At 35.5% G+C, this 23713-nt stretch overlaps 1 protein-coding gene across 1 annotated transcript; it reads left to right on the top strand.

Moving 5' to 3' along the window:
• Positions 1–202: 202 nt before the first annotated feature.
• On the top strand, positions 203–4048 carry LOC148697437 (carbonic anhydrase Nec1-like). The gene is made up of 7 exons (XM_088691990.1): positions 203–1364; positions 1529–1749; positions 2215–2321; positions 2396–2501; positions 2584–2745; positions 2833–2886; positions 3639–4048. Exons 1-7 carry the CDS (start codon positions 1268–1270, stop codon positions 3909–3911), a joined length of 1020 nt encoding a protein of 339 aa, XP_088548116.1. The 5' UTR covers positions 203–1267; the 3' UTR covers positions 3912–4048.
• Positions 4049–23713: the final 19665 nt, after the last annotated feature.

The raw sequence follows: 23713 nt of genomic DNA, 5'->3' as shown, positions 1-23713 counted from the left end.
ATGAAGATGTTGAAAAATGTACGCAGGATTTCATTGGGATCATCTGCTTCTCGTAGAGACACGTTTATGCTAATAACATGTTATGAAACTAATTATAAAAGTGGGTAAGAAAAGAAAGGGATGACAGAGAGAGAGAGAGATATGGGCTCAGGTGTATGTGAGAATTGTGTTCCACCTCATGGCCTTATACCTTTATTTGTACTAATCATAATGGTTTTTCTTGCCTTACAAGTAATACAAATTCTACAAGAATTTGATCCCCAACTGCTTTGGGATTCCTATTTTAATGTACTTCTTAATTTTTTTCTCTGCATCTGTTTCTTGTTGCAGTTGATAATGGCACAAAATGATTACTCAAAGTATTTATTCAAAATGTCACGCAGTAAAAGAAATAAAAGATGAAATTGTTGCAAATGGACTATAGAAATTACATCGTATCATTAATTATTTCCCACTGCCACCAGCTGGCGCTACTTACCAACTTATGAATAACTCAAAATAAAGGATTTAATTCACAAATCAAAAGTCAGAACCCTTGTGTAAACTACAACTCAGCACCTTGCATCCTTTCTGCAAATTAAGGACCATGCACGAGCAGTTAGCCTGTTAAACCTTGCATATGAAAATTAATTTCATCCCTCTCTCAAAGTAATACTTTAAACTTGAAACATAAATTATATGAATAAAAAATAAAATAGTAAAACAGTTAGTACTACGGTCTAGTGATATTTCTCTTCATATGTAAGTGAGAGGTATATATTACTTCCGATTCTTGATGAAGCCAAGTTCGAATTAGTTATTGTGGTTGGTTCATTGTATGACTTTGGCTAAATTTTCCACATTGAATCTTACCATATCATTGTATTAGAAAAAATGATTGTATTAGTTAAAAATATAGAACTATAAAAATGTGTATTGGATATATGACTTTTCCCCCTCCAATACAGATAACTTTCAGACTATTTTCAAAAATATGTTTCCTCCAATTTTGGCAAATTTTCGTGTGTGTGTGTGTGTGTGTGTATTAATTAACCAAAAAATAAATCAGCAAAAAATTAAGAATAAGTCAAGGTAAGTTACTCAAATGTAGCATCTAATATAGGTGATGATAGCATTTACTTCCACATCTAGATCCTGTAACCTTTTTACCGAGATTAGCACTGCCTTGTATGATTTAGAAAGCTCTATAAATTTCAGTATTCATAGACTGAGGCATCTCTTTCTCAACACTTGTATAAATGATCTTTGTGGTCGTTGTTGGTTGTGAATGATGTTTGAATCAAGGCAAAATCATCTTCAGTTCTTTGCTTTAACAATTATTCTTCTGTACTTGCACCCTATAGCTCTTACAGCTAAACCACTTGGTAATGCTAAATATATGGACTTGTATTTGAAACTGATTTCGGCACACTCATTTTCTCCTCCTACTTACTCATGTGCAGAAGGAGAAGTCGTGAGGGAATCATTTCCATCATCTTATAATGATCATCATTATTACATTCATGTTGGATTTGAATTTTTTATGCAGACCAAGAAATAGAGTTTGATTATAGAGAAGGAAGCGAGAAGGGGCCACAAAACTGGGGAGAGCTTAAGAAAGAATGGACGGCATGCAAAGATGGAAAATCTCAATCACCAATAGACTTAATGGAGGATGGTGCCACCAAAGTCATCCCAACTTTTAGGGATCTTACAATGCACCATAAGCCTTCTGGTGCAACTCTCAAGAATGACGGTCACTATGTTGCGGTGAGAAAGTTAAAATCACTTTAGAGTTGTTTCATGGTTTTAAATGAGTACAATGTCACGTAGTATTATAGTCTAGCGGTTTCTTTACTTGTAAGTAAAAAGGTTTAATTGACTTCCCCACCTCTTAGTGTAGATAATGTCATATATGTTAAAAAAAAACGAGAATGCATGGTCTGTGAAGTTTTACAACGTATGTGGTAATGAAGAGTTATTTATTTATTTCCATATTGAATATCTATCGGTTGTGAGATTTGAATTCAGGATTTCATAAAAAAAAATGGAGATTAAATGATATAGTCAATGTGAATTCAGAAAAATGGTGACTGAAGAAACACTATATTAATATTAACCCAGCATACTCATTATTAGCAAAAATGTTAGTGTGCTGCTTTCATTTTCAAATACAGCTTTGGTTTTATTCATCTTGCCAATTTCTTGATTATGTATTGTAATTATTTGGATCAGCTTGAATGGGAAGGTGATGCTGGATCTATCCAAATCAACGGCACAAATTACTTCCTCAAACAATGTCATTGGCACACTCCATCCGAGCACACCATCAATGGCATAAGGTCTCTTTCCCTCAGTTCCTTTGTCTTTAAAATCCAAAACTTTTCTTCCATCTCTAAAGAGTTCTCCTCATTAGGTATGATCTAGAATTGCACATGGTACACCGAAGCGCCGACAAGAACAGTGTAGCTGTAATTGCATTCCTATACCAAGTTGGTCCGCCCAATCCTTTTCTCTTAAAGGTGAAAATCCTCAAAACACATATATATGTAAATGAAATTTTAAGAGATTGATGGCGTTATTCCAACTGTTCCACTTTTTCAGGTGAGCAAGGATATACTGTCTGTGATTGGTACGAAGGAGAAACACTTGGGAGTGATTAATCCAAGCGAAATAAAATGGCCCAGCTTAAGATTTTACAGATACGTGGGATCACTCACAACCCCTCCCTGTACTGAAGGAGTTATTTGGACCGTAAACGAAGGGGTACAATCCCTTTACCAACCCTAAAGAATTTTCCCTGTCTTGATATATATCAATAAACATCTAGCTAACCATAAACTGCATCCTCAGGTAAATATTGTTTCAAGAAGACAACTGGAGTTACTTAAACAAGTAGTTGATGATGTAAGTCACCTTATCTTTGTTTAGTGGTTACTCTTTCTTTTTCTTTCTTTTTCTTTTTTTTTATTTTTAATTTAACAATTATTTAGATTTGAACTTAGGTAAAAATTGAATAATGGAATAAAACTGACTAAAATATGTTAGCTGTCTTTATTTGTAGAGATACTTCCCTTTGGCACAATTCACCACGCGGTGTTTGTTGGACCGGTAATTATGCCAATATGACTTAATTATGGCACAATTCACCATGTGGTGTATATATTTATTTGTAAATATATATATATATATATATATATATAGTTTTTGTGTCTAGTCATATCATTTAGATAAAAACACAATTATTTTTTAATCAAATATGATATGTTTCACTCTTATTGTTTAAAAAAAAAAAAAAACAAGTAGACACTTAATCTTTACACATGGGCACAATCTTTGTGGCTAATGTCAACTTGTGATGTATAGATGTGTATTAAAAGAAAAGAATACGAATATAACTAATTTGATTCAATTGATGTGAAAAATATGACAAATGATATTTGTGCTTATAAGTTTGTTGTTTGTGAGTAATTTTATGTTAGTATCACAACCTCCTTCAAGATCATAAAACCTTAACCAGCTAAACCAAATGCTCATTGCTAGTGAATACTGTACTAAGTTTAGATACACTAGAGCATCAATTAACTCTGTATACTCATCAGTGAAGTATAAATTTTGGGGACATGCATATTAGCTTTTTTCTGTTAATTATAATGCAGTATGCAGTGATGAATGCAAGACCATTGCAACCTGCCAATGACCGAGGTATCAAGCTCTATGGCGCGTCATCATGGTTAAGTGATGACAAAGTATCTCATCACACAACGATTAATGCTGCATCAAGCCCTCAAGAGTCGTTCAATGCAGCGAGTCCACAAGAGAGTAGCCACAGCCCCAAACAGGGTAACCACAGTCCCCAACAGACTGTTAGACTATTTCCGCAAGTAATCGCGTGTCTATTCGTGTGTCTTCTCCACTTGGTTATTAATTAAGAGATCAAATATTTCCTTTGTTGGTTTTTTGTGCTTTCTTAGTAGCCTTGTAATCCCTTTGTAGTTTGTGTTGAATTTGTGAAACATGAGAAAACAGCATGAATTTGTTGCACCAACTGTGAGTTTCTGGTGTCCCATTTCTGGTAGCCTTTCATTTTCCACCTCAAACTCAACGAAGGACATTACATGATTAGGTACAAGCTCGTAATACCAGTATTTAGAAGTAATCTTAATTCGGGAGGGTAAATTCAAATTTCAACCGGGTAATGTTGTGGACACTTTGAAAAATATATCATTCTTATTTGAGGCATCGATCCTTTTTATAATCCTAGCATCACCCATTTCTAAAACAATAAGGAATCTTTTTTCTATTTGAGTAAGAAAAATAAATAACAAAAAAAAAATGCAGACAACCCAATTATCAGAAGGGTTTAATATAAAGTCATCTGGTGTGAATGATACCATTCACCAGAACCAAATAAGAAACAAATGAATTCCAACGTATTACCCACTGAAGCCATGTGTCAATAAAACCAAGTATTTGTAAACAAAAATATAAGTATTTCCAATTTATTCAACCATAAGATTTTTCCATATCTTATTTGGTTGCCATTTGTTTAGTTTTAGAATTTTCTTAGGACCTGACATTCGTGTTGTGTTTCTCGTGTTCGTGTCGTTTTCGTGTCATATCCAATAGCTTAATGGGTAGTGTCGTGTAATATCCGTTAAAGTAAACGGGTAATATGACCCGACCCGAAATCAACCCGTTAACATTATCAGGTAATATGATCCGACCCGTTACCTGTTAAGAAAAATATATTTTAAATCAATAAAAATGAAAATGAAAAACATAATTTGACCCAAAAAATGTAAAACATAATACCAAATTAGTATATACATACTAAATTTCGAAGTTGACCCCTTCATGAAAGTTGTAAAGCTCTTCATTATGAGTGATTACATTTTTCACACTTTTACAATAATTATTATTAATTTTGCACTCAAATAAAAAAATATTGTTCATGAGATTTGGAGGGTTTTAAATATCTAAACGACCATGTAACCATCGTCTAAGCGTTGAGGATACAATTATGAACGTTTATTATGCTTTCACATCTTTCAAACTTATACATTAATGATTATGAATTTTTGTTTATTTTGAACTCCCTTAAAAATACTATTCATGAGAGTTTGTTTGGTTTTAAAAATTCAAGCGATCATATACCTATTCTCAAAGCGTAGAGGATGCGACTACGAATGTTTGCATATTTTTTCATATTTTTTGCACATGTAAATTAATTATTATAATTTTTTTTAATGTGTTTGGTATTTTTAAATTACTTGATATTTTTATTTTTTAATGTGTTTTATGATTTTTAATCTCAATATTTGCCTATAATTGACACACCCCGACCGAGGTCAGGGCGTGCTGGCCGTCACACGCAGGTGACGTAACCATGTGCACGTGCGGAAGCTAATAAGATAGTAGTATAAAAAGTACAAATAATTTAAAACTAGCATGCAAGGTACTAAGACAAGTGCTAGCGTAAGTGAGATACAAATTTCAGAGCAAGACTACAGCAGTCCAAAAGAAAAGTTGCGACAAAAGTACACCCGAAGGTGACCCTACGCTGGTGAGTATCTGTCAGAAAAGCCAGAAGAACCCTCTGGGAGACCACCGAAACCGCTAAGCAACTAGAACCTGGAGGGGCGCAAAACAAAAGCGTGAGTGGGCAAAAACAAATCTTTTCTAAAACCATTTAGTAAAATACTTTCTAACCCCTCGCCGTAAAACCTGTATACTTCCCAGAAAATAACATATATACGTATGTATAAATATGCCAAACATGCTCAAGGGTATATCAATCATGCTCAAAAATGTGTCATGTCAAAGCCTCATAATGAAATGCAAGTGCTCAGGTATAAATCACATCAATAGCATAACATCTGGCAGCCGGAGTCACCTAACGTGACCTGTACGGCTGCATATAGAGCTCAAATCTCAACTCAATAACTGAACCTGCCCACGAGTCGGAACCACCTAAAGTGGTCTGTACGACAGGCCTGGGTGTAATATATGTATACGCTCTAGTGCTACGATCACATGAAGGCTGTGCGAATAATCGCGGGTCACCTACGAGTCGGAACCACCTAAAGTGGTCTGTACGATAGGACTGTGCACCTAACTTGGATCCAAGCTGAGCGTGTGGTGCGGGAGGTGAACATCACGTGAAGGACTGTGCCCTACTCTGGGCGGGAGCACTAACACCGGGGGTGCAGGTTATGAGCTCTCTAAGCATCTCAAACCACTACTGAAATGTAAACATGTATACCACTTACCTGGCACTTACCTGTGCGTCCACAGCACCAAATATGCATATGTATATGTGTACCACTACTAATGTATGCAATGATGCATAAACGATAATAATATGGTGCATGGCATAAAACACTTAACCCTTTTTAAACAATTTCTGGGAAAATAAATGTATATAGGTATATACGGAAAACAAAAGCCCACTCACTGGTAAGTGGAAGGGTCGTAGCCCCCTTGCCTCGAGTGCGAACGCTCGTCCTCGGGGTACGTGTCACCTATATGCCAAAAAACTATAAAAACGTTAACTTTAAAGCACATAACCTAACTTTTGTAATAACTTCTCATACATTGCTCAAAATGGACAAATGAATATACCAACGTGCTCTACACAACCTCAGGAACACAACCATAATTTTAGAAAAATTTTCCTCCGCCGCACGCGCCCCCACGCGCCCCCACGCGCCGGCCAAGGCACGGCCACACGTGCCGGCCACGCGCAAGCACGTGCGGTGCACACGGACGGCGTCAACTGACGCCGTGAGGAATATTCCGTTAGTTCTAACGGATTCCGTCAACGGCGTCAGGAATATTCCGTCAGATTTGACGGAATATTCCGTCACCTTCTCCGGCGAGCCTCCGGCGACGTCGCCGGCGTCGGAAAACTGGAAAAACTTCAAACTTCGTTTTCTCACTCGTTTCTCAACCATTTTCTACGATTCTTGAACCAAAATGAAGCTTAGGACTAGTAGAATCACGATAGACTACTTTTAAAAGCTAAAAACCACACGATCATACCTGTCTCCAAACTCAAAAACCGGCCAACTTCGAACCAAGCTAACCCGACGTCCAAATTCGTCCAACGAAGCACTCCTAGGATCCCTGGGACCTCACCAAGTCAACTACGAGCTTCAAAATCCTAAAAACGTGGTGAAATAAGTTTGCATGAACAATACTCAAATCGGGGCTTAAGAAATCGACGTGAAAACAACTAGTTTCTCACCTGAAAATGGTATGGTTGCACTCGCACGAGCTTCACGAGTTCGAAGGTGTCCTTAGTTTCCTCGATCCGTGATGATTTGGTGTAGTTGTGTGTGTGTGTCCGTACGAGTTCGAAGGAAGAAGAAGAAATGGGAGCACGGGAGAGAGAGAGAGAGATAGGGAAAGAGACAGTGTGTGTGTGTGGCCCAGCACCTACCAACACCACACCAAGCAACCAAAAACAAAACGAAAACGAACTAGGGGCAAAAATGTCTTTTCACATGTACGTTTTGATATTTCCGGGACGGGATGTCACAATAATATACTATAAAAATAAATAAATAAATAAAACTTAAATTTTAAAATTTATATAGAATAATAATTAATAAACAATATATACATATTCATTATATCTATTGCATTTTATAGTAAGTTTGTTTTAGTAGTTTAAAAAATTAAAATCATCAACATAACTTTTTTCTTATCGTGTCGAAACAAATTACCTGCGTGTCACTCTCGTGTAAACCTGTTAACGACCTATTATTAACGGGCTATTATCGTGTGACCCGATAATGACCCGATTAATTATTGTGTTGACCCGAAACCCGTTATTTTCGTGTCGTGTTAACGGGTCGTGTAAGAAATTGCTGGGTTAGTACAAATAAACTCACAAGTAATAATAATATCTGGATTTTTTTTTTTTTTTTTTGGTCGATAGAATATCTGGAATTAGACCACCACACAAGCAGTTTGTAACTTAGCTAATTAAAAGCATTCACTAATCCACCCAATGACCGGAATTCATCTCCTCTTATTACTAGAGTCTCAAGTTAAGGGAATTGTGACATTGTTCATAAGCAACAGTGAAATTGGGTTTATTTTTATTTATTTACTGTTTTGCCATTCTTCACAAAAATGCTCTACTTTGGGTTGCTGCTTTTGGGTCCGATGTGGCCTTCGGCTTGGTTGAGGGAACACCTACACTTAAAGGGTTAATGACCTGCACTGAAACAGCCCACTCAAAGAGCTAAAGCCCTGCACTGAAACAACAAAATTATTGTTTTGCCCGTTTTGATTTCAGATCAGACGGACAAGGGTGAAAAGTTTGGGGGTACTTTTTTCATTGCAGGTTTAGGAGGGGGTATGCTTCGTCTCAATGAGATTGAGGGGGATGCTTGTTGATGGAGCTATTACAGACAGAGAGAGGCGGTATGGTTGTGAAGGGGGTAATAGAGATCGACAAAGATGGGGAGGAAATAGGGATTGCAGAGAGAGAAAGAGCAAGGGAGGGATGCAGTTTCATTTCAAAAAATTTGTTTTAGCTAGGGGCTGGTTTTTTTTTTTTTTTTTTTTTTTTTGGTAAAAAGGTAAAATTCATTACCCATACAACAAAATAACAAAACCTAAAGGCCAAATACAAAGGAACTACACAGCCAAAAAAAGGGTCACCAAAGTAGTACAATAAAAAGGCCAATCCAGCTAAAGGATTGGAGCCCAAAACAACAAAATAGCAGAAAACCTAGCCACCTATTGCCTATTGCACCACCAGAGCATCAAGCATCCACCTTGATCCCACCCCACCAGAATCTGTTGAAGTTAAACACATAGAAATCCCTAAGAACGAAGATGAACGAAGCTCCATCATTCCCCAACAATAACAACAAAAATCTGACCTAGAGCATAAAGGAAACCAATGAGAAGGAACATCCCATTGGAGAAACCAAGGAAGCACATGAGAAGGAAATCCCACGATCAACATCGTTGACAAGGGCGAACATTGAGAAGGACCATCAAAGGTCAACAAAGGTGGTGGTGTGAGCACCCGAGTCAAAGCTCTACACACCCTCCCTAGATCCATGACATGATACGGTAAACTCCATAATCAAAATAATTGTGGGCTGATAGATGATGGAGATGGAGCCCAGTGAAGAAGAGAGAAAAATTGAAGATGGAAGACATAGAGGTAAGAGAAATCCAAAAAGGCATGGAAGAAAATGGGTTGTTTGAAAGCATGGCAAAGAAGAAACATTGTGGTGAAAAGGAAGGGGAAAATTGAAAAATCGAAGAAAAATAGGTAGGCCAGAGAACAAGGGAGAAAGTAGGCTATGTTGAGTGCATAAAGTTATACTTTTATGCCTTCTTTTACTTAGGTTTTTTACTTAAAATCTCTATGCATCACAAGGTATTTTGTTGTTTGTATTGTATTTTAGGATGAAAGTAAGGGCTTGAAGAAATCGTCATATTTTGAATATCTTAAGAGCCTAGAATGGACATTTTGAAGCCAAACTCGGCCAAGACCAGACCGTAGCTCACAAGTGGTCCAAGATCAGCCAGAAAAGGCCCTTGCAGAACAGCCAACTTGCTAGCTTTGCCTCGAAGTACTCAGAACGAATTAGAAAATGGGCCATATATGGTTGGAAAGCCCTAGAAGTCTTCTTTCTGATGGTCTTTACAGCTTGTGATTTGGAGGAGCTGTTCATTTACAAAGTGTGATAACAACTACTTTTCAATTACTCCTATACTTAAAACTGATTGTAATAAGCTATAAATGAGAGTCAATTTAAGGATGTAAATATGTCAAATGTTAGAAAAATCCTAAGCCCTTTAATATGAGAAAAATACACAGAATTTGAAGGAGAAAAAAAGGAGGAGATACACAACATCAAAGAAGAGAAGGAGTCATCCACCTTAAGCCGTTTCTAGGTTCTAGCTTTCCTAACTTTTTATGTATTTTGTTATGTATTTAATTTAGGTTATGGATACTTAGGGCTGCTTTGAAGCCCTAGACATGATTGAATTAATGTTATGATGTAATTTTAGTTTATCAATTTCATTTGCAAGCTAGAATCAGTTTTCTGCCTTCAATTGTTTCAAGCACATATTTTCAAGCTTAGCTACCTTGTTTATGTTTGCTTTCTGTTGAGAATGATAAGGATGACTGTCATATCTTCTTTCATTCCTTGGCAACATGTGGTTAGGTTCAAAACTAATCATCTAAGCTGATTCCATGAAAATCTAGGATAAATGCCATGTTCTAGGGTTCATGTGATGTTCATAATCCTCTTCGTTCTTAATGAGTTTATAGGTGCTAAATCTGAGTATATGCCAGGCTAGGTTGTACCTACAAATATAAGTTTGATGTATATGCCATGCATCTCACATGCAAAGAAAGTGAGGATTCATACAATCTAGTTATATGCCATGCTAGATATGTGAACGTCTTAGTTGTGCATTTGAAATGGATAAGTTAAAATATCATCTCATTGATTCATGAATGTTTAGGGGAAGGCCTTAGCTCATTTTAAGTCAGATTTATGTCCTAAAAACGTTTCTAACCTATTTCATGTCTTAGGTTTATTTTTAGATAGTTCTAATTTTTCCCTTTTCTTTCTGTCTTTATTTCTTTTCCAAAATTACTTAAACCCCCCAATTTTAAATCATAAGAGTCATTAACTGATGCTAATATGTAAGAGTCAAAGGTTTTACTAAGTTGTTTTTTAGTCCCTGTGGTTCGACACACTTACTTGTGCCACTATACTATCCTTATATTTGCACTCGAAAGGAACTTCAACAGGCTGACAAACATGGAAGAGAAAAAAACGAAAGGGAAACGGGGTTGCCATCGACCCTTTCCTTGGAAATGGCTGATGGCAGAAGGATTTGCCGGATCTATAAACACACATAGTCGGTGAGAAAGACTCTCAGAATGAGAGAAAAACTCTGAGGTGGAGAGAAACAAAGAAACTTATCATTTGTTTTAGCACAATACTATGACACGATTATCTAATATGCATTCACCAAATGATAGTCTACATATGGGCCATTTGTCTACCTCTGCCTGCAATCTTTTGACATCGCTGATTGTAATCAGACCCGAAGCAAGACGAGTAGATTTTGATCATCACTGTAAAGATCACCTTTTGGCACCTATGTGTCTACATAGAGACATGCTATGCCAAGAAAATGCTTGACAAGTAGATCTGAGCATTCCGTATAGATCATCTTCTGGCACCTTCGTGTCTACATAGAGACATGTTGTGCCAAGAAAATGCTTGACGAGTAGATTTTGACCCCCCGTAAATATCACCTTCTGGCACCTCTGTGTCTATATAGAGACATGCTATGCCGAGAAAATGCTTGACAAGTAGATCCTAGAACTTTTGGAGGCATCTTTCTGTATCTTTTTTATGGGAGCACAACTTTCTTTTTACGACTGCAACTCTTGAGATTTTTTACAGGCATAGAGGAACACAAGGGTTGCTAGCATATAGGTTCTTGTAGCTAACCAAAGTTTACCCAAGACAACACTTGTCTGCAAAATAAATTTACTGGAGAGAAAATGAAGAGAAAAGAAACATAGGTTTTGTACCTTCTGATCGTTGCTTGTAGTTTGCTCTCCTTCCTTGAAAGTCTTGGTTCGGACCTGCCGGCAATGGAATTACTTCGTCTTCTCTTCCGGCAGTACTTTGTTGCTTCTTTTCTTTCTCTCAATTTCTGCAAAGTACCTCTTCCTTTTTCCTCCTCCTCATGTACTGCAGCTAGTGCCTATTTATAGGCATCCAAGGTAAAGGCCATTTTCTCCACCACTTTCTCTTAACTTCTCCCACCAATTGTATGCAGTCCTCCACGTACTTTTGTTGCAGAAAAATAGGGAGCTCATGTTTTTCACGTCATCTTCTTTCTTTTTTTTGCAAAGAAACACATATTTTCTTACTATTTATTTTTTTTACCCTTTTTTATACGTAACCGATTGCATGTCTTCTTTTGTTGAGGAAGCCATGTTTTGCACGGCTTCTTCCTTTGTAGAAGCAATTTTTTTTCTTTTTTTATTATTAATATATTTTCCTTTGTGAAAATATATGATTCAATAGGGCCTCTGCTCTGTTGACCTTGGGCCCGTGACTGGGATTGCCACGTAGTTCCATGGCCATAATAGGTTTTTCGTCGTCTATGGCTGCCAGAATTAGTCTTATGCGCTTCAGGTGTAACGTTTGAGATAGTCAGTCGAGCTTGATGATTCTTCATCAAATGCTGGTTCTGCATTCCAACGAGAAGTAAAACAAAGATCAAATTTGAAAATTTGGTGAACTTATGTGCCATATATTATTGCTGCAGGACAATATTGGTGGCATTGAAGGTCTAATAGGTATTCTCCTAGAGATCCTGTTTGGTCAAGTCCTCGTTACAGACCTAAAGAAGTGATTGGATTCTACAAACTTTAGAGTTATATTCATTTACGGACTTAAAGTCTTGGAAGCATATATGATGCTAGTCGTGTCTTGCTTCAGGCAAGTAAATATCTTTTTAGTGATTGAAACGATCAGCCAAGGCGAGCCATAAGGCGTGTGGGTCATCTTTGGAAAGGTACTCGGTTTGCAGCGCATCATGAATGTGTCTTCGAATGAACATCATGGTGGTAGCTTTCTTTGCTTCGTCAACTGGGACGTCTGTAGCCTCTTCAATGACGGCTCGTAAACTTTTAGCAGTGAGATGGAGCTTCATGTCTTTGACCCACTTCAGGTAGTTTCTTCAAGATACTCACAAAAAGGTGAAATCAAGCTTGTTCAAGTTTGACATGTTCCTAAAATAGAGGGTACAAAAAAGAACATGGTTAGTCATATGAAAAACCATAGACATATAGTTTAGAACATTCGGGTTTTATAGACATGTATAGGTTTAATTTAAACATGAAAACTTCAGGTTTCAAAGGAACCAAATTTGAAACTACAAGTTCGATTTAGTTATGAACTTCTAGTTCATAGAAGAAGGTACCTGCAAGAACACAGAATACAAGATACAATTAAGTGTAGTGAATTTGGGGTTTGCTTTCGAAGCCCAAGTGTGAGTACATCAGGACTACGAAAGATAGTCAACAATTCAAAGAAAAGAAATAATTTATTGAATCATTAATTGCTAAAAAGTAGGCTTTAGACCAATAATTTTGGATGTCTTGTCAGATTAATAGACTGCTGGTCACTTTAATTAATTAGATAGATTGTAACCATCTAAGTTTGATTGTAGAAGCAAAATAATGACATTCGGGGTTATATAAGCTTGAATTTGGCTTCGGGGCAATCGAATAAAATTATAGCTTGATAAATATGGCATCGAGTTGAAAAAAGAACATAGCCCAGCTCGGTTGGGCTAGATGTAATGCACAAGATAAGGCCTTGTAGTTTGGCTGGAGGCCTGTGCGCCAGGGCTACACAGCAGCCTAAATATGGTTACAGGCCATGGGCTGTGTTTGGAATGAAGCCCAACAACATAAAGCTACTAGCATTGGGCCAAAAATCGGCGCAGGGAGGATGGCCCAGCATGCGCTAACCTAGGTGGGGTACGACGAAGCCCAGCAAAGGGTTGGCTTTGGGTTTTGGGCTTGGGTGCGAGAAGCCCAGTCAAAAGACTGGTTTTTGGTTATGGGGCGAGGCGCTGGGACTGAGCCCAGCAAGCGACATGCTTAATGGAGTTGGGCTAGGTGTGCAAAAGCAAACCTAGCAGAGATGCAGGCTTATTTGGAGTGGACTAAGGTTATAAGCCCGTACAAAACCCTAACCAGGCCTTTGGCTGTCTAGTGCGCCTAGCAAGCCCACGGGGCTGCTACAGGTGGTCTATGGCGTCGAAACAATGTCGTCCAGGGTGGTAGCATGGCTGCAAGCCAGCCAATTAGGCTTGATGCTAGCCACGTCATAGCTCAACTGCAAAAAAATCCTAGATTTTTTTTTTCTTTCGAATTCTAGGGTTTAAAAACCCTAATTGCTTCTAAATTATTTCGATGCTTTGATTCAAAAATTTCACATAACATAATTGCATATCACATGAACATATATACACTAGTAGAAAAAACCATTTGCGTGACCAAACTTTATGCGATGACAGAAAACTCGTCGCGCAAAACAGGTTAGTGTGACGAATGTAACATTCCGTTGCTTAACTTCGTCTGAAAGAACTTAATGGGACAAACATCTTGAGCAATGCCATGTTTCATCATGCAAAAATAGTTTACTCGACAAAAAACACTCTTTGTCACGCAAAGGTTCGCAAAAAAATAAGTGAATGCCTGTATTTTTGGTGGCAAAATTGCGCACCAATTTTTCATCGCGCAAAGGTTCAAACATTTACTAGACTGTCAGTTGTTTGGTCAAAGTGTTGAATGTGGTACTTACTCCATGGTTTTGTGCAACGAAGGTTTCTTCGTGCAAAGTAGCTAGAATTCCTTTAAATTGACAGTTTTGCTTTGTCTATTCACAATTCAATCTGAAAACTCTTTACTTTCATTGAATTATTATTCCAATTTTTGTTTGTTTTTTAGTATGCGATGGTGGACTCTAGTGCTCCTTCATCAAAGAGAGTTCAGGGCAAAGGTTCTGAGAAAGGTAATATACATACTAAATTATGTTGGTTGTTTAAATTAATTAAATATTTAAGTAGACAAATATAAGTTTTTATTTTGTTGGTAGACAAGAAAAAGAAGAGAGCTATGACATGCGTTCAATACATTTCTTCTGCTAAAAGGCACTACCGAATTGCTTACGCAGAATTAGTAAGATATCAGAAGTCAGATATGGTGAATAAGTTTAGGGGTGACATCAGGGTATTGGTGCATGACAGATGCAGAGTGTATTGTGAGTCTTAGAGAGACATCCCCGAGGAGATAAAGACGGTCATGATCGATGTGTTAAAAGTTAGTGTAAATTATTAATTGGTTAATAATAATTTAGTTCTTTAGATAAAATGTAATAGTGATATGTATAATCTATTTATTTTTGCATATTAGCCTGATTGGAACATTGACTAAAGTGATGCAAATCTGATGAAGTGCATCGACGTCGTGTTCAAATATTGTTTCCGGGAGTTGAAGTTTGATGTTGAACGTGACGCAGAATAGCACGGAGTGATTGGACTAGCGGATGATTAGAATAGTTTTTTATTAGTATATTTATGGTTTATTACATAATGACATTGAATTATTATTAATTTGAAAGAATAAATTTATATGGACTGTATTTATTTTGTTTCATCTCGAGAACAGATTTCCAAAATACAATAATATTGACATTATTTTTTTGAGAAACTGTTTTCGAGACGGAATAAAATAGATATTTTCAATTAGTCGTGCAAGGCTTTACATGACAAAATGTTTGTCACTAAAACCTTTGTGAGACGAGATCTCCTCACGCAAAAACACTGTGAAATAGTCAGTTAGCGTTTAAGTCATCATATTTACTACGTATTTACCACTTAATTACACGACGAAAGTTTGGTCACGCATAACATTGAGGGACGAGACTTCGTTGCACAAAGCGATGGCCAATGGCATTGAAGTTGTGGTATTTATTTCGTACTTTGCGTGACAAATGGTTTGTCGTTCAAAGGTTGGGGTCGTGTAAGCACGATGAACTATTCGTCGCGTAAAGTGTTACATGTTCTTTATAAGCACAAATTGTTTTGCAGTTTTCTTCACATTGTTTTGTACATCTGATGGCAGATAATAGGGATAGTAGGAGAGCGGTGATCCCTGGGCTAGGCCTAGCAAACGGATCATGTGTTGTCGTGTTTGTGTCATTTTCGTGTAACACCTATTATCTTAACGGGTCGTGTCGTGTCACACCCGTTATCTTAACGGGTCCTTAACAGGTTGAGTCACTTTACCCAATGGGTAAAGTGACTCGACCCGTTATGACCTGTTAAGAATTTTTTTTTTTCCTTAAATTTGCACATACCACATATTGCCACATAAATATTACTTCAAAACATTAAAACACATTTTTCGTTTAAGTACTACATCTACACTCGAAAATAAGAGTCTAATAAAAAAAATAATACATACACTACTAATCTATTACAAATATTAAATGTGCAAGGATATGCAAAATGAAAGAGTTTTTGTTTTCAAGGTTTGTGAAGCCTTTCTCAAAAGTTTAAACCTTGCGAATGGAACTCAAAGCTTGCATGTTATTCATTTTACAAAATCCTCAATTTACATCGATCATCATGAGGAAATTGTATTGGAACTTTGGCTTGATCTATTGTCTTCAAGAGTTATGTTGATGATGTTTTCAGTAAGGTTTTCCATGTCAAAACTCTCTTCCGCATAAACTAAGTATAGAAAAACCAAACATTAAAAATCATTCAAATTATGAGAAGTTTACCAAAATAATTATGAAAATTAATAAAACAATAGTACTATACCATATAAAAATATATTACCTCCTTTTCCAAATAGCCAATCTCGTATGCACAACAAAGCTTGAACTACGATACTGATCTAGTACTCTCCCCCAATACTAAATGCAGATTCTAATGCAATAGTTGAAATGGGAATTGTTAACACATTTCATGCTAACTGAGAAAGTATCGGATAATGAAAACGCTCCATTTGCCACCAAGAAAGAACATCAATGTCTACTTTTCTATCTATTCTTTTATCCTCCAAATACTTCTGCAATTCATTTTTTTTCAATTGAACTTGAACCATCGCAATTATTATCAAAATCCTACATCATAAAAAATCATGCATCATGTCAATTTCAAATATAATATCAACACTTTTTATAATACTAAATTACTAATATTGCAATCTACAAATATATAAAGTAAATAAAAACAAACTTAGGTTACCTCAAAGAGAACATCTACAGATTCTGTTTGATGATTAGGCACTGAAGTCACTGGAGTATTTGAATTATCAAGATGCGGAAGTTTTTCCAAGTACACACCAAAAAGATCATTCAATTTGTCATTAACCTTTGTAACTTCAACCAAATTCACACCATGAAGCTTTGTGTAAGCCTAATCTACAAAATGCAATTTATAACGAGGGTCTAAGATGATTGCAATTGCCAAAATCAAACTGTATTCTGACCAATACTTCTCAAACTTCATGTACATGTAAGTCCTCGTCTTATTCATGAAACTTTCAGAGTCATTCATGGTTGCTTTAATTTGAAGTTGGATTACGAACACCTTAGGGAAGAACAAAGTTGATGTGGGGTACTTTGTCCCAGAGAATAAGCACGTAAACTCATAAAAGTACCACAAAAACTTGGAAATCTTCATTATTTTATCCCACTCTTCAGAAGAAAGACAACTAGTAAAATTGGAATCACTCAACCCTAAATGAATCAAAGCATATCGATAGAAAATTGCACTATCTAGCATAATATAGGTTAAGTTCCATCTAGTAGGGACATCTTGTCTCAAACCACTCCTACTATCCAATATCCCTACTTGTCTAACACATTCATAAAACTTTAGTTTCCTAGCCTCAAAGCCCTTTATATACTTGATGCATTCACGAATTGTTATCATCGAAGAATCAATTTCTTTAAGTCCATCTTGAACTATCAAATTCAAGACATGAGCACAACAACGCACATGAAAGAAGTCACCATTCATCGCAAGAAGACTTCTAAGATTCAATTGATTCTTCAAAATGCTAACAAAAGAAATATTTGAAGAAGCATTATCCAAAGTAATAGAAAATAACTTCTTCTCAATCCTCCACTCAGTCACCAATGCATTAATTTTCTCAGATAATGCAACACCAGTATGAGGAGGAGGCATGTGACAAAAACTTAAAATTCTCTTATGCAATTTCCAATATTTGTCTACAAAGTGAGGAGTAAGAGCAAGATACCCATCAGTGCATTGCGAGGTCCATAAGTCTGATGTCAAACAAATTCTACCTTCAACTGAGCCTAACAAATTATGAAGCCTTTGTTTTTCATTTTTGAACATCCTCAACACACAGGCTTTAATTGTATTTCTATATGGTAACTTAATATTAGGAGATATATATGCAAATAAAGCCTTAATTCCCTCATATTCAGAAAAACTAAAAGGAAGATTATGTTTGATGATGGCCTCTACCAATAAGCCATGGAATACCACAGGATCAAAGTTTTGGGAACATAATTCAGACACCGACAATAATCCACCAGTATGTCCAGGGCATGTTTTCAAATGTCTATTCATATTGCCCGTCTCATGATGACTATCATCTATTACCAGTTTCTTACAATCTTTACATTGAGCACGACTTTTACCATCTTCAAAAACAGTAGTCAATTTGTTGAAAGTTTTCCAAACAGGAGACCTGAGTGTTCGCTTACCTAATTTGATCACTCTAGCCCTTTTCTTTGCCGGACATGTATTTGTATCTTCTGTATTTTCACTTCCATGATCGGGTTGTAATCCCATTGTCACTTCCACTGACCCTCCATCACTAAGGTTCGTAAAATCTTGCTCTACAACATCCATTGCTTCAAGAAAGAAAAACAAAACTATAAAATCTTGCTCATACCAATTTCATACCATATCCATTTCAAATTCACATATCCATTTCAATTTCACATATATAATTGCACTCAAACAGTAAGCAAATTTCCTCTTTGGGTAAGCAAACAGTAGGCAAATTTCACATATATAATTGCACTCAAATAGTAAGCAAACATATATAAGAGTTTTTATCATTTATAGCCAAAATTTACTCTTCAAATTCATAAATATCATTTTTTATAAAACAGTTCAAATATAGCCAAAAGTTGCCTTATTTGGGTAACCCTCTGTTTAAGACCTCATGTGCAGAATCATGAGAGCATACAATCACAATTTTCATCAAAATGAATAGTTGCAGAATACTATTTAAAAATATGCAAAAACTGTATAAAAATAAATAAATAATTTTTCTGAAAAAATACCAATTAATTAGCACACAAGAATATTCGAAAGTTGTAGTTTTCTGAAATTTTCATCATTGTCCTGATTGTAGGCTTGTATATTAAGAAATTAAATTGATAATTTGATTGACTTAATTTCCATCCGAATAAATACATCTTCATAAAATATATAATTTCATCATGCTCCTCTTTCTATCTTAAACCATTAAAATGAAAAAGAACAAAGAAGGAAAGAACAAAAAGAAAATCTCTATTCAAAATCCAGAGTCCCTATGCAAAATCCCAAAAGCCCTAATTCAGAGTCCCTATTCAAAATCCCTAATTCAGAAACATGAATTTTAGAAATTCCGAATTCCAAAAGCCCTAATTCAGAGTCACTATTCAAAATCCCAAATTCAGAAACCTGAATTTCAAAAATTCCTAATTCCAAAAGCCCTAATTTAGAAACCCTAATTTCAGAAATTCCTAATTCCAAAAGCCCTAATTCAGAAACCCGTAAGCTTATTGCAGGAATTTCTTACCTTGTGTAGTGATGAGGACTGCGGACTGAGACCGAGAGCTTGATTCATAAGCCGGATTTGGGTGGTACTGGTATGGACAGTGGGTGAACTGGTGAAGTCACGATTTAGGTAAGGAGTGAGGATTGACATAGTGACTGAGTGAGGTGACAGTCTGGGTGAGGTTGAGGACGACGATGAGGTCACTGATCTGAGACTGAGGTGAGGCCCGTGAGGAGGGTCAGGCACCGCTGCGTGAGGTCAAAGTCGATCGAGAGAAACAAAGAATGATTTGAGTCTCTGACTCTCTGAGAGTTAAGTTAACGAGATACAATGGATGGTTGAGATTAAATCTCAGCCGATCCAATGGTTATCATTTTTTAAATTTAATTAAATATATATATAATTATATTATGGACAACTGAGGTTAAATCTTAGCCGATCCAATGGTCATCAAATTTTTAAATTTAATTTAATATATATAATTAATTAAGTATTATAGTTTTTAGGGGTATAAAATTGTTAAATTAATATATATATATATATATATATATATATATATATATATATAGTATAACATAAGATTTTGTGGTATCCACTTGTGTAAATATTTTAAATTGAAGATCGAATTCAATCATTGTATTCATATAGGGTCAAGAAGTGTAGCTGTAAAAAATTATCAAAATCGAAGTTAAAATAACTGTTAAATCGTGATTTTTCTTTTTATAACCGGCGAAAAGTTTTGTCCCGTTACTTGATCTCAGAATGTTTGTTTTTTGAAATTTTTGGCGTCTGCAATCTCGAAGTATATACAAACATGTTTGACAGTTGGATCATTAGAACTAGTATCGTAGAATGCATATCTCATCAAAACAATAAATTCACTAACACTTAAGAGTTTATTCATACTTTCATTAAGTATAACATAAGATTTTGTGGTATCCACTAGTGTAAATATTTTAAATTGAAGATCAAATTCAATCATTGTATTCATATAGGGCAAGGAGTGTAGCTGTAAAAAATCATCAAAATCGGAGTTAAAATGATCGTTAAATCGTGATTTTTCTTTTCATAACCGTCGAAAAGTTTTGTCCCGTTACTTGATCTCAGAATGTTTGTTTTTTTGCAATTTTTAGCGTATGCGATCTCGAAGTATATACAAACATGCTTGACGGTTGGATCATTGAAACTAGTTTCATATAATGCGTATCCCATCAAAATAGTGGTATATGTGTGATAAAAAGTTAATAACTTAAAAAAATTCAATTTCTCACCACTTTTATTAAAACACATGATGTACTATTTGTGTTCTTGTTACAATGAAAAAAAGGAGAGAGAGGTAAATGACATACATGTGTCAAGAACACAGCTATCAGATCTTATCCTAACAATAACAAGTGCACACTTGAGATGAGAGACCACGGTGGAAAAACTCACCCTACTAGTAGCAAGAAAAATTGAAAATACCACTAGGTCCCATCTTTCCCTCTCTTTTTTGTTTCCTTTTCAGCTTTTCTTATAATTTTCATTTTTCCCTCCCTTTTTCTTCCAAGGGCGGCACTCAGGATGCATGTTAATTATTATAGTTTTTACAAGTATAAAATTTAATTTAAAATTTAATATATATATATATATAATTATTATAGTTAATAATTTGGGGGTATAATTATTATAGTATATATAATTATTATAAATATTATAGTTAATTTAGTGTGTGTGTGTATATATATATATATATATTTATTTATTATAGTCTTTAGGGGTATAAAATTGTTAAATTAATATATATATATATATATATAATTATTATAGTATTTTTGTAGGGTTATAAAATTATTAAATTAATATTCTGCTTATCGTGTATCGTGCTACCCACGTGTATACCCGAACCAACCCGTTATCTTAACAGGTGTTTATCGTGTCGACCCGAACACTTGTTAATTTCGTGTCATGTCGTGTCAGGTTATCGGGTCGTGTCGGGTTATCGGGTCGTGTCAAGAATTGCCAGTCCCGCCCTGGGCCTCATGATATGACGCAATATGTGGAGTTTGCGCATTCGATTCGTCTAGCAATGCAGAACAATTGTCCTACTGCTGAGTGGTGCTCTTGGAAATTTGTGCCCGAGGACGTGAAGAAGGCGGTGATGGATCAACTATTAGTAAGTGTGACAAATGTTGAATATAATTAATTTTGTGAAATTATTTTTTTATATGTTGTAAATAATTATTTGCATATATGTGTAACAGTGTAACTATACTCTTGATGATATGAACAAAGAGTTGATGAAGTTGATGGAGGAGGCGTTGAAGAGGGGTTACAAGCAGTGGCGTTATGACGTAGAACAGAATGGAGGACCAGCGGATAGTTTTAGATTTATGTTTTTTAGGACAATATTTATTTTTAAGGTTTTATTTTAAGTTATGTATTTGTATTTAATTATCCTTTAATTCATGTTTTGTTGTTTAAATAATTGAATTAGTTGATTAATTTATTTAAGTTTTTTATTATTTTTAGAATAAATATTATAATTGAACAATTGTTTGTAATTATGAAATTTATGTAAATATAGATAATAAAGATCTATGTTTACATAAATTTCATAATTATAATCAATTACATATATGTTCGTCGCTATATATTTTGCGCGACGAATTACTTATTCGTCCCGCAAATTTTCTTGTGTGACAAACATTTCGTCGCGTAAAGGGCTCAAAAAACGCGGTTAAATTTACTGCCATATTTCGAATATATATGTTTTGAGTGATGAAATGTTCGTCGTGTAAGGGGCTAATCAACAGGCGACAAATCATTTCCCACCGAAGTCTTGCATGACAAGGGTTTCGTCCTGCAAGATTTTTACTCTAGATGGTCAATTTTCTGATTCAGAGGATTCAATGTTGTTGAATTAGAGAATCAGTGCGGCATTTTCTGAGGGGTTTTGCATATTTCTCAAACCCTTATAAAGAACCTTCGTCGAGGAAGGTGGCCAAGGTTCCTATAAAGAACCATTTTCAGTTTCCATATTTCTCAAACCTTTTTTCGGATTACAATTTCAATTGTTATTTAAATTTGAGCACGATGGCCAACTCAAGTGCTCGTTCATCGAAAAGGATGGAGGGCGAAAGTTTTGAAAAAGGTAATACCCACTAAATTAATTATGTGTTTTGTATACATTTTATATTTTGTGTTATTATTTTTAATAAATATTTTTTTAGTAGACAAGAAAAAAAAAAGAGATGTGGCCGTGATCTGATACAGTTTTGGAGGGAGCCGCTACCAAATCAATTATGAAGAATTGATGAAAATTCAGAAGTCGGATATGTGCAACAAGTTTATGCACAATGTGCGAGTATTAGTGCTTGACAAATGCAATGTGGATTGGGAGTCTTGGAGAGCTGTCTCTGAGGAGATAAAGACATACTTGGTCGATGAGCTGATTGCGACATTGACCAAAGTGACCCAAATTTGATGAAGTGCATCGACAACATATTCAAATCCTATTTCCGAGAGTGGAAGTTTGATGTTGAACGTGAGGCAAAACTGAACTGAATACCAAAACCACGACCGACATAATAGAATTTTATTTATGTTTAATTAAATAATAACATTTGGGTTTTAAATTTTTATATGAACGTTACTTTTTAATATGCAATTTTAAAGTTTTTGTTGAATAAAATATTACTGTAATAAACGATTATATTAATTAAATATGCATGAATACTTTAATTAATTTAAACATTTGTAGATTTGTTCGGATGTAATTTAATACTTTGTTTATTAAGTGCGTATGCGATTTAAAATGAATAAAGTAATAAATGAAAAAAAGTATTTAAAAAACAAAAAAGAAATTAACAAAATAGTGATGAAATCACTTTTTTGTTGCTCAAAGGAAAATTAAGCGACAAAACCACGTCGTCGCGCAAAGGTTATCAGGAAACGTGGGAATGGCCATGATTTGGCGCCAAAACGTGGAGTGCATATGTTTTACTCGACGAAGGTTTCGTCGTGCATGGTGGGTAAAAAACGCAGTAAACGAGAACAGATTTGGCTCTATGTACTAGAATGAAGAGGTTTTGCACGACAAAGCAAGAGTGTGACATTTAATTCTACTTCCCATACGCATATAGGCAAAAACTGCAAATTCATTATAGCTCTGCCTCTCCTCCCTCAGCTCACTGTCTTTCCTCTCCCTAAGCTCAATCACTCGGTCTCGTGCTCCCACTCTTCATCACCTATATATCATTTGGTAAGTGAATTTGTTTTCAATAATTTTTTTTTTTTTTGAAATTACACAATGAAACTAACAAAATTAAATTTGTTGTGTGTAGGTGT

Source organism: Pyrus communis, chromosome 4 (assembly GCF_041283825.1).
Source record: "Pyrus communis isolate YQ-2024b chromosome 4, ASM4128382v1, whole genome shotgun sequence".
Lineage (NCBI taxonomy): Eukaryota > Viridiplantae > Streptophyta > Magnoliopsida > Rosales > Rosaceae > Pyrus > Pyrus communis.
Note: the sequence above shows the minus strand (reverse complement) of the source record. Positions and strands in the feature narration are given on the sequence as shown.